The 13,023-nt window shown below is 50.4% G+C and overlaps 6 protein-coding genes across 6 annotated transcripts; 3 read left to right on the top strand and 3 right to left on the bottom strand.

Moving 5' to 3' along the window:
* Positions 1 to 1,513: 1,513 nt before the first annotated feature.
* Positions 1,514 to 2,334, top strand: ALTATR162_LOCUS4186 (uncharacterized protein; the record flags this gene model as incomplete). The annotated part of the gene is made up of 3 exons (XM_043311796.1): positions 1,514 to 1,789; positions 1,841 to 2,074; positions 2,134 to 2,334. The coding sequence occupies 3 exons, from the start codon at positions 1,514 to 1,516 to the stop codon at positions 2,332 to 2,334; spliced, it is 711 nt and encodes a 236-aa protein (XP_043167731.1).
* Positions 2,335 to 3,666: 1,332 nt separating this feature from the next.
* Positions 3,667 to 4,065, bottom strand: ALTATR162_LOCUS4185 (uncharacterized protein; the record flags this gene model as incomplete). The annotated part of the gene is made up of 1 exon (XM_043311795.1): positions 3,667 to 4,065. The coding sequence occupies one exon, from the start codon at positions 4,063 to 4,065 to the stop codon at positions 3,667 to 3,669; it is 399 nt and encodes a 132-aa protein (XP_043167730.1).
* Positions 4,066 to 5,425: 1,360 nt separating this feature from the next.
* ALTATR162_LOCUS4184 (uncharacterized protein) lies at positions 5,426 to 7,356 on the top strand (the record flags this gene model as incomplete). Its single annotated transcript, XM_043311794.1, has 3 exons — positions 5,426 to 5,515; positions 5,566 to 6,014; positions 6,063 to 7,356. The coding sequence occupies 3 exons, from the start codon at positions 5,426 to 5,428 to the stop codon at positions 7,354 to 7,356; spliced, it is 1,833 nt and encodes a 610-aa protein (XP_043167729.1).
* A 175-nt stretch (positions 7,357 to 7,531) lies between these two features.
* ALTATR162_LOCUS4183 (uncharacterized protein) lies at positions 7,532 to 8,013 on the bottom strand (the record flags this gene model as incomplete). The annotated part of the gene is made up of 3 exons (XM_043311793.1): positions 7,532 to 7,566; positions 7,620 to 7,930; positions 7,979 to 8,013. The coding sequence occupies 3 exons, from the start codon at positions 8,011 to 8,013 to the stop codon at positions 7,532 to 7,534; spliced, it is 381 nt and encodes a 126-aa protein (XP_043167728.1).
* A 1,648-nt stretch (positions 8,014 to 9,661) lies between these two features.
* ALTATR162_LOCUS4182 (uncharacterized protein) lies at positions 9,662 to 10,285 on the bottom strand (the record flags this gene model as incomplete). The annotated part of the gene is made up of 1 exon (XM_043311792.1): positions 9,662 to 10,285. One exon carries the CDS (start codon positions 10,283 to 10,285, stop codon positions 9,662 to 9,664), a length of 624 nt encoding a protein of 207 aa, XP_043167727.1.
* Positions 10,286 to 10,762: 477 nt separating this feature from the next.
* ALTATR162_LOCUS4181 (uncharacterized protein) lies at positions 10,763 to 12,555 on the top strand (the record flags this gene model as incomplete). Its single annotated transcript, XM_043311791.1, has 4 exons — positions 10,763 to 10,777; positions 10,829 to 10,936; positions 10,995 to 11,422; positions 11,475 to 12,555. 4 exons carry the CDS (start codon positions 10,763 to 10,765, stop codon positions 12,553 to 12,555), a joined length of 1,632 nt encoding a protein of 543 aa, XP_043167726.1.
* Positions 12,556 to 13,023: the final 468 nt, after the last annotated feature.

Here is a 13,023-nt window from a genome sequence, read left to right as displayed (position 1 = left end):
CATGCACTCCATGATGTACCCCATATTGATGGATTTTCGACACTCCACCAGTCAAAGCATAGCTATAGCATGGCTTGAAAGGGAGATGGCCGGCTTGCTATGTTAGATGCTTTGCCAGATTCACGTGAAAATGTGCTTTCACGGTTGAGATGGCCGTTACAATGCTTTTGGTGTTCTGTGGCCAAGCAACGCATGAACCTCCTGGTCTCGGATCTCATCTATGTTTACTGATCAGTACCCGCAAGGCGAGAAATGCGATTCCATGATACCCATCCGAGTGCTACGCTTTCGTAAAACAATCCGCGCGCCCCAACTCCGCATCTTGGTATTTCACATCAAGTCACACCCTTGTGAGGTAGGCTTCGGACAATATCTCACACATCATGCCACATTCAAGAGACGCTGTCATTTCTGCGATATTGAACAGCGTATTTTTAATTTATTAAGAGCCGAGATCCTTATCGGTGTCTCCATAACTGACTCCTGGGACAGCCTTGTGCATACCGAGACATCGCTCTAGACGATAATCCCCAGTTTTCGCAAGGCCGCCCCAAGCGGTATGCCCACTGCTAATCCACTTCTATAGGCTGCATCGTATTGCGCCTCTTGGCGGAAAAGGTGCAAACCGGGTTGATAGTGTTATGACTTTTTTGGACGAGACGAGGTACTGTAGATACTGGTAGGATACACTGCCGTTTGCCTATCACAAGTATCCGACAAAGTCTATAGCGATCAGTCCCATCGGGGCTTAAGCGCGAAGACCAGAGAATCGTTGTTTGCTGGCATCGGCGACCAGGCGGTCTCCACATGATCTTCCAACCCTTTCTGTCGCCCCGCGCGCGACGTAGCCCTTCAACAACCGACGTCGTGTAGCGTTCTCCACTGTCGATACTATCCGGACATTCAAAGAGTAGGCATACAGAATAGACACCGGGGAAATACCGGTTGGCGGAAGCAATGGTCAAAGTGGAATGAGAGGAGGTTTGCAGCGCTAAGCCTTGCGCTAGAGCATGTCACTCCCCTAAACATGCAAGCGCTAACACACAGCGGAGGCTACTGGGCGTTTCACGTGTACTATCACCGTGCCAAAACCACATAGTACCGTCAGGTATTCGCCCTCAAGCGCATCCTTCCAGTACCAAGCTTTCACAGCAACTCTTGGCAATGCTGTGACTCGGGCGGAGAGACCGTCGCCAAGATCAATGTTGAAATCCGCGAATGAGAGTGGGACGAACAAGGAGAACGATCCTGATGCGGTAAGATGAAATGACTTGAGGGTGCGAGGCTAGCAGCGCAGAGGGATGGCAAAGATACATGAGCGTGTTAGGGAAGGAGGTAAGAGAGGATATTCAGGCCCCTATAAGTATGATAGAACATCCCACCGGTTGAGGTTCTATTTATCAACCAGGAGCATTCTGACCTTAAGCCGTCGATCACATTCTTTCTACCACCACTTCCGTTTCATCTTCCGCTTTCGATCACTATCTTCTCGACCCAAATATCATCCGTCAACATGAAGTTCGCTGGACTTTTCGCTGCCGCCACGGCCCTCCTTCCTACTGCTTTTGCATGCAACGGCTTCACCGGAGGTGTCCCTAAGGCTGTTGGTACCAAGACCAACAGCAAGGTCATCGAGGTCGCTGCTGGCCAGACCTATGATGGTCAGTGGTACAGATTTGACCGTGGTAGCGGCGCTTGCTCTGGTCAGTCTGAGGGAGGTGCTGCCGATGCCGTCTTTCTGCTCAAGGAGGGTGCTACCCTTCGTAACGTGATCATCGGCAAGAACCAGGTAAGCATCAGGTTTGAACAGTGGAAGAGACAAATACTAAAGGCATGCTAGGCCGAAGGTGTACACTGCCAAGGTCACTGCACTCTCGAGTTCGTCTGGTTCGAGGATGTCTGCGAGGACGCTATCTCTATCAAAGAGGACAAGGCCGGAAAGCAGTCCTGGATCATCGGTGGTGGTGCTTACCACGCATCGGACAAGGTCGTCCAGCACAATGGCTGCGGAACAGTCAACATCATTAACTTCTACGTTAACGACTACGGCAAGCTTTACCGCTCTTGCGGAAACGTAAGTAATCCCCATCATGACAGCCAGCTTTCCAGGATATTCACTTACAGACTCGGTAGTGCTCCAAGCAATGCGCGCGTAACGTCTACATCGAGGGTGTCACCGCTGTCAACGGTGGTGAGCTTGCTGGTATCAACAGCAACTTCAAGGACACTGCTACACTCAAGAACGTCTGTGCTGATGCGAAGACCAAGTGCCAGATGTACACTGGCTGCGCTGGTGGCTGCGAGCCCAAGAAGGCTGGTACCTGCTCCGGCTAAGCTGGTTCGTCTCCTTGGATAGTGGACCGACTTGATCCTAGATCTAAGAATTGATGATGGCTGGGAGGGGCGAAGGAAGATGGCGGGAGCGATGATGTTTTCTTGTAAATAACTTCTTTTGGATACTTCTGTACATAACTTCATTTCATCGTAAATATCTTCTCGCGTACTGCTTCATCGAGGCGCGCTTACTTGTGACTTGGCAAGCTGCCTGTACTTGAAGTGATTCTCCCATGGTGAACCAACCCAGCACTACTATCCAAAACCATGCGAGACCATGATGTCATCTCATATTCGCGCAAATGTTGGAGGTGAGTGCTTAGAGCGGCGCGTTCAGTGTACCGTGGACCCCTTCATGAAGCCTAACGACGGACGTATTCCATGCGCAAATCCATGCACCCATACGACATCGCCATACACAGTTGACCAAGTAGTTGATGTTATATCGGCATGGCAAAACGGAAGGTAACAGCCAAAGGAGGAAGTGACGGCGTGGGTTGTTTTGCATTGAGGTGTTAACCAGAATTAGAACGCACTAACCCTTTCGAGGCTCCCACGTCCTACTTCTCCTAAATGCGTTCCAACCCTTCACAAATGACTTTATCTAACGCATTGCTCTTCGAGTCTATTGATGCTGTCGCGACACCTGGACTACTCTCGTGACGATTCCTCATAGCATTGCTTTTTCTCCCTATCAGCTATCAATCATTTCAGGGATTTGTCTGGGTTATGCAGGAACGGAGCAAAAGCAATCAAATAGCAGGCAAAGGAGACACTGGCACTTCTGGGAAATAACAACGGATGGGGTGATGCCGCAGGCCCTAGCACGCTACGTATTGGCGAAAAGAGGAAAACTGAGAGTTCTCCGATGTCGATGCCTTACAAAGTTGGTAGGGGAGGAGAAGGCAGAGGGAGAGCGCGGGTCCCAAGCAGATGAGGCGTCTTTGGGCTCTGATTTCTTTTTGCATGGCAGTGCAATTGAAAAGTGCGCCGGTTGTATAGATACATTTTTTTTTCGTCTAGGTTTCTTGTTATCTGCTTTATATTCTCAGCATAAGTCAGCGTGTAGGTATGTAGCAGGAAAGTGTTTCGAAGATGTACAAATGTGAGTTATATTTCACACTCACAAAGGAGTGGTATTAGCTACTAAAGCTTCTCTAGTTCCCATACTAAGGGCGAAGGAATGTATATAACCATAAACAAGATAAGAAAAACACCAAAATCGCTATGCAAATATACCAAGGACCAAAGGAACGTGCTCGCAAACCATCAATATCCGTCTACCGCCCTTACATCACCTCCTCCTTCCTGTTCACCCATTGAGATGGCCGTTTACAACTGGCACTCGATAGTGAAGTAGGTTACGTCGATAGGCTTAGCAGCGTTGACGTTTCCATCGAGGTCGATGAAAGTGTTCCAAGCATTGAGCGCGATAGCCTGTCCAGGGTGGTTGGGGTCCTTAACCACGCACTGCACTTTGTTACCGCCGGCACCGGGGCTGACAGCCTGGAGCGAAGTGGCGAGGACTGGGGTGCCGAAGGCACTACCAAAGAGCTGGCCGAAGGTCACGGCAGCGTTGTTAACGATGACATTGGCGTTGGCGTTTTTGCCGCTCTGGTCGTTCGCGAGCTGGACGGTGAAGGCGAGGGGCGCATCACGGGCGATGGCTGGAGCCGCAAGGACGGAGGTGAAGAGAGCAGCAGCGGATGCGATGATCATTGAGGCCTTCATATTGAAAGTTGTTTGTGTGTTGGTGAAGATTGTTGGAGTGAGTGTTGGAAGGAGATGATGAAGTGAAGATTCAAAGTAGAAGATAGTAGAAAGTTATTGTTGTTTTGTTATTGTGTAATGAGATGATCCTCTGTTCAGCGAAGACAGGTCCCGCTCTTATACATCTGAACATCTTCCAGCCTTACCATGGTAGCTCGCAGTGCTCGTGATGGACGGCCTTCAGCAATGCCTCCACGTAGCATCGTAAGAGTGCCCTGACGTCTGTGAGACAGTAATACGCTCAGCTCACGTTGTTTTTTTCAAGTAATCTGGGAACAAAACTCCACTATTCTCTCGTAAGGTCTCACTTTAGTGGAGGCAGTTCGTCCGCCGAGAAGGAAAGGGATGGAAGCGCGGTCAGGCAAGCGTCCACGCGAACAGCCGATGCTACTGCGCAGAATAAGCACATCAACGTCGCACTCTACGATGTATCTCATTTCTCCAGCTTCTCGCTTACGCAGTGAACGCATAATGGAGGTAAGCATGCATCAGCCACCATCGCTAGCTGTCAGCCTGCCATTGATTCGTCAAAGAGCCGAAAACGTGTCGCTATTTTCGTCTCGATGCTGATGCACTCGTGATGCATCCATTAATTCCAACCTACAAGGTAGCTGTAGAGGCCGGTTTTGGGTAAGGCAGGACTGTAGTGAGATGTGGGGAAGGCAACGTGGAGGCTGAGTGCTCAGCCGCAGCTCTTCCGATGTGAGCATCTTCGTCGCATTTGGTATGGCTGCTATGAAATTTTGGTTCTCTTCCCACGAAGCGAATGTGTTCCGTACTGCTCGTATGATTACACAGCCTGTAAATGGCGTTGCTTCTAAGGTTACACAAAGATGGTATCTGCTGCTCGCTAATTTAGTATGTGCTGCGCACAGCGAGAGATTTTCCTAACCTTGTAGCCATCCTAGCAAAATGGCTTTGAGAGACGCTTCGACAGTTCCATCCTTATTAATCTTCGGGCTGATGCAGTGGGCTGAGGGTGTTGCGATCGTTGTTGAGGCTACCTAGGTAATTTGTATACCCAAAGATATCGGAAGCCGTGTAGTTCGCACTCAAGTAATTTGCGTGGGCATTATATCTGGTATGAGACGTATAGAACTAGAACGCTGCATGTCCGTTGAATATGTTGAGGCCTCAGCCTTGTCTCGCATGCCCGGGTCGCGTTTGACCCTGCGCTCTTGCCAACATCCTGGCGCAACCAGCCTTGCTTGATCTTACCTCTGCAACCCTTCTTCTTACTCGTATCATACTCTTGGTATCTCACACTACTTCCGTGTCTCATCGTTTCGATGCTGCAGAATGATTTATGATAACTCCGAATATGAGGGCCGACGATATTGTCAACTTCGCTCAGGAGACACCAGCGCAGCTCCGCAGCCCCGCTTTCACTACAAACCCCTCGAGCCCCGCTGTATTCGCATACTAAAACTCCAGCCCGGCCATCGATCAGAATTCTTCCAGGGCAAATTCATCGTGGGAAACGTTGACAGTCACTTCGAGTACGATGCGCTATCATATATGTGGGGTGATGCCACGCAGGCCGATCGTGTTGTCGTAGATGGCGCTGTCATACCGATAGCCTGGAATCTCACCAGGGCGTTAGAATATTTGCGCGACTTCAAAGGACTGGAACCACTGAGGATATGGATCGATGCTATTTGTATTGATCAGGGTAATTTCGATGAGCGCGCTGAACAAGTTGCTATGATGCGGTCTATCTACCGAAACGCAGACTGTGTGCGGATCTGGATCAATGAACCATCTCTCGATAAGCAGAGTGAGGCTGTAGCAGCTCTGAAAAGCTTTCAACGCGACCCAGAAGCGGAAAATAATGGACTGGGAGGCGACATCAGTTTTTGGGATTCTGTAATCCCAATATTTGAAAACGGCTATTGGAGTCGTGTATGGATGTAAGTGTAATCATGGTTCGCCAATCGAAAGAGTGATGGCTGATGCAGTCATCTGTATGTTGGTAGACAACAAGAGGTTCTGAATGCACGACGACTCATGTTGCACTGCATGGACGTTGCACTTGATGGCGTGACTGCCGCAAACTTTGCGGAAACTGTAGAGGACAGATTCAGAGAAGCGGCCTATATGGAATTCGACTACCAGTTTCACCTTACTCTTTATGATTTGATGGGAAACGTTCCCAGTCGTCTCTATTCGAAGATGTTTGCTGCTCGTGGTGAGCAAAGAGTAAGATATATGCTTCTCACGCTCCTGGATGCGTCCAGCAACATGCAAGTGTCCATGGGCCAAGACCGTCTGTATGCCATTATGCACCTAGCTAAGGATTACGAGGAAGGAAGTATCATAGTCGACTATAATAAAACCGAAGAACAAGTCATGGTCGATGCAGCAGCTTACCACATCAGCCAGCATCGGAACCTCGAGTTTCTGTACGAAAGCATGCAAAACGACATTCAAAGGGCAGCCAACTTTGAATCTAATGAGACCATTGGTCCTACTTGGATCCCAAATGAATGGATGGGTCGTAAAAACCAAGGATGGAGCATCCTCGAAGTAGATCGTTATCGCCCGATGATAATGAAGAGTCCGGGACTGATGACCACTAAATGCTCTCCACATTCTGTTGATATAAGAAACCTGCGATTACACGTTCGAGGTGTCAAGGTTGGTTGGTTGCGACAGTGCTTGGTCTTCAATCAAGATGTGGAGGAAATGACAGTGGCTCAGTTCTGGAGAAGTTCGATTGGCGAACACATACAACCATACTTGAGCGACGCCGGCACAAGCTTATTCGAATTCCTTCAAGTTGTAGATACTGATCTATGGAAACCAGAACAACATCATAAGGATATTCATCTCGGGTTATGTCATCTTCTGGATATCAGTAAAAACCCAGAGAATGCAGATAGGGTTCTGGGGTTTGGAGCTACCAAAATCTCCGACCTACTAGCACCCCTCGAAGGTACTGATCAAGGCGTTGTGTTCGCACTTCGAGCAATTCTGCGAAGTCTTAGGAGGAGATCGTGTATCTTAACAGAAAATAACAACTTCGGCCTGGTACCAGAATGCGACATAAGAAAAGGGGACGAGATTTGGCTGGTACTTGGATGTTCACGGCCACTTATCGTGCGAAGACAACCCAGCGGAAGATATTGGCATATCTGCACAGCAAAAATATCTGCTCTCGAAGAACACGAAGAACTCGCACGTTTCAAAAGCGATATCCGGCCTGGAGATAAGGTCGGCGAATGGACGGTTGAGGATATCGAGCTGGATTGATCAACATGCCCCTCACAGTGGCGAAATACAACAGACTATGAAGAGTACGTTTCATTCACCGCAAGAGTTTTCGGTATGTTTCATTCCAAGTATATACACAGCGGACATCATCTCATATTCTCATGGGATTTCATGTGCAATCCCACCCTCCCTGCTACCACAGCAATTGGAGTATCTAGGCTGGAGGACCGACGGGAGTAGGCGCAGGTGCTATAAGCCATCAGCATCACATCTTCCACTTAACGACCAGGTTATCTACTTACCGAAACCAGGTACGCTTCGAGTAGGCCTCGGTCGCGGACCACCACTGGGGAGGCCAGGGAAACCTCCAGTTGGGAGCGGAGGCGCGCCGCTTGGGAAGCCAGGGAAGCCACCGGTGGGGAATGGAGGTGCTCCGCTAGGAAAGCCTGGAAAACCACCAGTGGGCAACGGTGGTGCTCCAGATGGGAAGCCACCAGTGGGGAAGCCCGGGAAGCCTCCTGAGGGCGTTGGGAGGGGACCAGTGGGGAAGGGTGGGATGCCAACTGGAGGTGTGCCAGAGACTTGACGTTCGACGATGGGTGCGGCGAGGGCGCTGGAGCATGTTAGCTATATTGTTGATCAGGTGGTGTGGTTGGCATACCCAGCAGCCATGAGGAGGACAGCGGTGAACTTCATGGTGGACGATAGATGACGTGCGAGTGTAAGAGCTTGTCAGTGAGTAGAATGGATACAGTTTGTTGGTGTCGATTTAAACTTCTGACATGAGGTTCTCTTATACTTCTGATTGTCCAGGGTCCAGTATGTTGAAAGCATATGCGTACCTGGCTAACAGACGTCAGTGTAGATTACCCTGTAGTGCATCCCTCCAAACACAAGCCTACATAGATGAATTCCAATATCGCATGTAACAATTCAGCAACGGAATGATTACCCAGCTATCAAAGTCTAGAGTTCGGAGAATTCTTTCACTCGCGGAGCTTTGGGGCCGACACGTTGTTGAGGAGAGATGACGTTGCGTGGACGTTGCGCAAGGAGCGTTTTACCAGGTTGTTGTGGATAGTGAGCAATCTATCACGAGCTGTTGCCAGGTCCGCTGTCTAACTAAGCTTTCCTTTGACGGTGCAGACGATTTTGTACAATCACTGTGAGGGTATGGCTTGAAACGATTCATCTATACCATCCAATGGCAATGGTATAATCGAGCGTGTGGCCTGGAGTCTCCGATGATGTGATGAATCGGAGTTTCAGAAGGGTCGGCAGATATGGCTGCATATAAGTGACGGTACCCAAGGCCTGACTGATGATGCGTGGGATCAAATAAGGACGCAGTCCAGATCGTCCACTTTTGGTATCAAGATCGGGGACGCGTCAATCCTGAAGTGAGGCTACCGGGCTGTTTAGCCGACCATTCTTTTGCCCCGAACAACAAACAACACGGAATCTGATCTTTTGAGAGTTAGAGATTGGCGTTCACCGCGGCTCGGGTCTCCTCCGTGTCAGCCAGTGGTGAGCTCATGAAGTACTCAGCAGTATTTTTGTGGGTCTCGAGGCGTAAGCTCAGAACGCATCGGCAAGTCGACGCTTTCAATGTACGTGATGTGCGAGCTAACAACAACATTGTGTTTTGGGCAAGAAACAAAAATCTTTGCAAGGTCTGAAGGGGATAATTAAAATTCAACTCCAGGTAGATTGATATTTGAGGGGCAGCTTTGAGTCCCCGCATTCTCGCGTCTCATCGGAGCTCGAGTGCGGCAATGCTCTGAACATCCAGTTCTCTGGTTCCAGGAACTTCCATTGGCAGATGGAAAATGAAGTAAATGGCTTTTGTTGAGAGTAGATGAAGTGTGGTTACAATGAGCCAGACAAATGACGTTGTCAAGGTACTGCGATGGACAGCAGTTATGGTTGGTTGGAATGGGAAAAGCCGCGAACTTTACCGGGCCGCACCTGCATAATCCTCCTGTCGTACCGCCGATCACTGTATAGCAGCATGGCCTTGATTGCTGATGTTTGATGCGAATTAAGTGGGAGGTGCAAGGACCCGATGACGCCAGGCGCCAAGCAATTTGCGAGGAAGTCGCGACTATCGATCAGGAAGTTGCGAAAGGCAGATGGTGCTATGGCCATAGATATGAGGCGAAAGCTGTAAGGACTCTTTTTTGCGACGAGTGTCAGCACAGGATTAATGAACAAAACATGCCATCGCACCTTCTGATCGAAATGTGTAACGAGTATCTCCATCAGCTCTTGATGAAGCTTTGCTGAATTAAGATTACTACTCTGTCCGCCATGTAACCATTCTTTTGGTCTGCGTATACGTCTTTCAATCGTCGTCTTCTATGACTAACCCAATTTCTTCCGCATTCTTGACCTCTCCACCTTCGTTGTTTGTGTCCGCGTCCTCGTCAGTACTAGCCTTGGGCGCGTTCGCATTCGGCGCCAACTTCTTCTTCGTCTTGCCATCTTCCGCGACTGGTGTCCCATCCCTGTCGCTGCCCGTGACGCCCTTTCCACCCTTCTTAGCTTTCTCTTTCCTCTGTCGCGCCTTCTCTCTCTTCAGTCGGTTCTTCTCTGTCTTCTCTTTGTCTTTCTTCTCCAACTCTTCTTTCCGCTTCGCAAACTCTTTCTCGTCCTCCTCCTTTTTCACCTCTTCGTCCATCATCCTCAGCCTCTCATACTCGCGCCTCCGACTCGCCTTGTAGACGTGAAATTCGCCACTTCCCGCACCTGCACTGGATCCTTGTACATTGGCAACAATTTCTGGGGGTAGAGAGGATTTGGCTAGTGCGCTGGAGCCTGGGATGTGAATGTCGCGGTCGGGTTTTGCGAAGAGGGCCTCAACCTGTGAGGCTTGCGCTGAGCGGGGAGTGAGGGCGCGCTTCTTCGTTGGGCGCTGAGAGCGCGAGTCGGCGGATGTGGGTATTGACTCTGGGATGGGTTCAGACATTGTGGTGGTGAGCCCCCCAGGAGTAGATTCGTTGTTTACGTAGATGCGGTGCGCTGGCCACTAGACGAATTGGCCAAGGGCGGTGGTCTGTTTATCGGATCGTGTATAGTTGGGCGGGGTAACGCGACTTGAGAAAAATGGTTGCGGCAGGAGTAGTGAATGCGTGGTTGGTAGCGCAATGTAGAAAAGTTGTGAAGATTAGGAAGCAACCGCGAGGGATGACGCGCTAGGGTTTGCGGCGAACGCCTGCGGCTCGCTACGGCGGGCGAGACAAGCCATTCGCGCCAGCGAAGTCGCCATCCGCCGCTATCGTTGGGCTTGCAGCAACACATGAAACGCCCATGATCGCACTTTCCCTGCGCCTCTGTATATAATTCCTTTGCGCCTTGAGAACCTCTTTGTATCGTACCACAGCAGTAACTAGCCGTACATAAGCCTTCAAAACCTTCTCCGTCCAGACATCCTCCCCTCTTCAACATGGGGAAACCCCGCGTAGGTCCACTTTATTAATACCGGCAAGGTCAATGGCTGATTCCCATGTAGATGATCATATTGATTCGCCATGCCCAGTCTGAAGGAAACAAGAATCGCGATATCCATCAGTTCATCCCCGACCATAGGGTGAAACTAACCCAGCATGGCTGGACTCAAGTACGCTCATCGTCCCATGAAGCTTGAGATGAGACAAGACTAACCCAGGCCACTATAGGCGGAAGAAGCAGGACGACAACTGCGCTCTCTCCTCAAGCCAGATGACACACTCCAGTTCTATACTTCACCCTACCGTCGAACGCGTGAGACGACCGAAGGTATCCTCCGCACACTGACCTCGGACGACCCAACACCATCGCCCTTTCCCCGCAATAAGATAACTGTATTCGAAGAGCCACGGATACGAGAGCAGGACTTTGGCAACTTCCAGCCATGTTCCGCCGAGATGGAGCGCATGTGGCAGGAGAGAGCCGACTATGGACACTTCTTCTACCGCATACCTGATGGCGAGAGTGCGGCAGACGCGTACGATCGTGTCAGTGGCTTCAATGAGAGTCTGTGGAGATCTTTCCAAGACGACAACTTTCCAAGCGTGTGCGTTTTGGTCACACACGGGCTGATGTCGCGTGTCTTCCTCATGAAATGGTGAGCCGCATTGGAGCTGGAAGCATTAGTTCAGAACGTTAACACATTCAAGGTACCACTGGTCGGTTGAGTACTTCGAAGACCTTCGTAACGTTAACCACTGCGAGTTCATCATCATGAAGCGAAGCGAGAACAACGGCCGATACATTCTTCAGAACGAGTTGCGAACATGGTCGGAACTTAAACGCCGCGCTGCGAAGGAGAAGGAAGAGACAAAAAGCGCTACCTCGTCTACACCGAGCAGGGCCACACCCTTGACTGGACTAGGCCAAGGAGGAGCAACCTCGTCTCCTACCATACCCACGCGCCGATGGGGAGGATGCGTCAACGGGTGTGACCATGACAAGATCAACTACCCCCGCCGGCCGATGCGCAAGAACACCATGGAGTACTTGGGACATCAGTCGCAGCAGCTGCCTCCACCCGCAGTAACACACATGGAGCCAGTAGAAAGCGAACAGGAAGACCACCCAGTTGCAGCGCAGCAGACTGAACACGCTCCCATCATCAATGAACCATCACCTGCGAAGCTGTCGCGAAAACAGAGTACTAAGGGTGTTACCATCCCAGAAATGCCTCCGACGCCAGCATCTCCAAACGACGCCTCCAACGATGCTACGAGCAGTGAGGGAGAGGAAGCGGCATCATCCATGTCGCGTTCCGGCAGTCATGCGCAACCGAGAACTGCTGCCGTTCTTCGCCACCTACAGCCACCACACAAGACGCCAGGCGAAGGCTTCTCTGACGATTCGGATTATTTCCCGGGTATGCAACAAGTTCATCACCGCAAGTTCCTCCGAGCAAGCTCAACGCAGCGCAGGCAGTCAAAAGAACGCAAACTGCAACGCAGACAGACAGAGCAGAGTTGGAAGGAGGAATCAGGCATGGGCAACGGTGTTAGAACTGACAGACTAGGTGACGGCGATACCACCAGTGATGAGGTTGCGTTCGCGAAGGAGAAGGAAGGCGAACCGATTCTCGCGGAAGCGCTGAAAGGTAACATGATTGTTGAGAAGAGCGAGGAGGAGAGAGAGGCGAGTGACGAGTATGGTAATGCAGAGAAGAAGATTGGAGAAACGGAGATTGACAAGATGCAAGATGCAGAGAGAAAGGGCTTTGGTGAAGTATACTGAGGCTTCTTACTTGAATCGTGTGTCGAGTACGAACTCGATCGCAATGCTGCTGTAGTACTTCAGGTCCCATACGTTTCAAAAAGCGCTTCTCGAGTTCAGCGTTTAATCGAGCTGGCCTCGTAGATCTCTCACTCTTGCGACCGCTCTTTCCTCACTCATCATTCAGGATCAGGGGTATTTGGCATAACGTCTTCAGCTGTTCTCACACTAGTTCTTTTTCAACCCTTCTCTTTCTACCTCGCGGCTAATGTGACGGCGTCTTCTCTTTGGGACATTGTTGCAGATTGAGACACGCACACCATGCACGGTATTAAGGCCTCCTCTGAAGCAGCCGTCGCATCGGCGCCCGCTTTAGCGCGTGTCCTCGAAACGAAGACGAGAACGACTTCCGTCAAAACGACTTGTTCAATGTGCTCCTCAACACTCATGGCTACCCCGCTTGGAGCTTTTATCTAAGGATCGCTCTTT

The sequence above is a fragment of the Alternaria atra genome (assembly GCF_907166805.1).
Source record: "Alternaria atra isolate CS162 genome assembly, contig: 23, whole genome shotgun sequence".
Taxonomy (NCBI): Eukaryota; Fungi; Ascomycota; class Dothideomycetes; order Pleosporales; family Pleosporaceae; genus Alternaria; species Alternaria atra.
The sequence above is the reverse complement of the archived record's forward strand: the minus strand, read 5'-3'. Positions and strand labels throughout refer to the sequence as shown.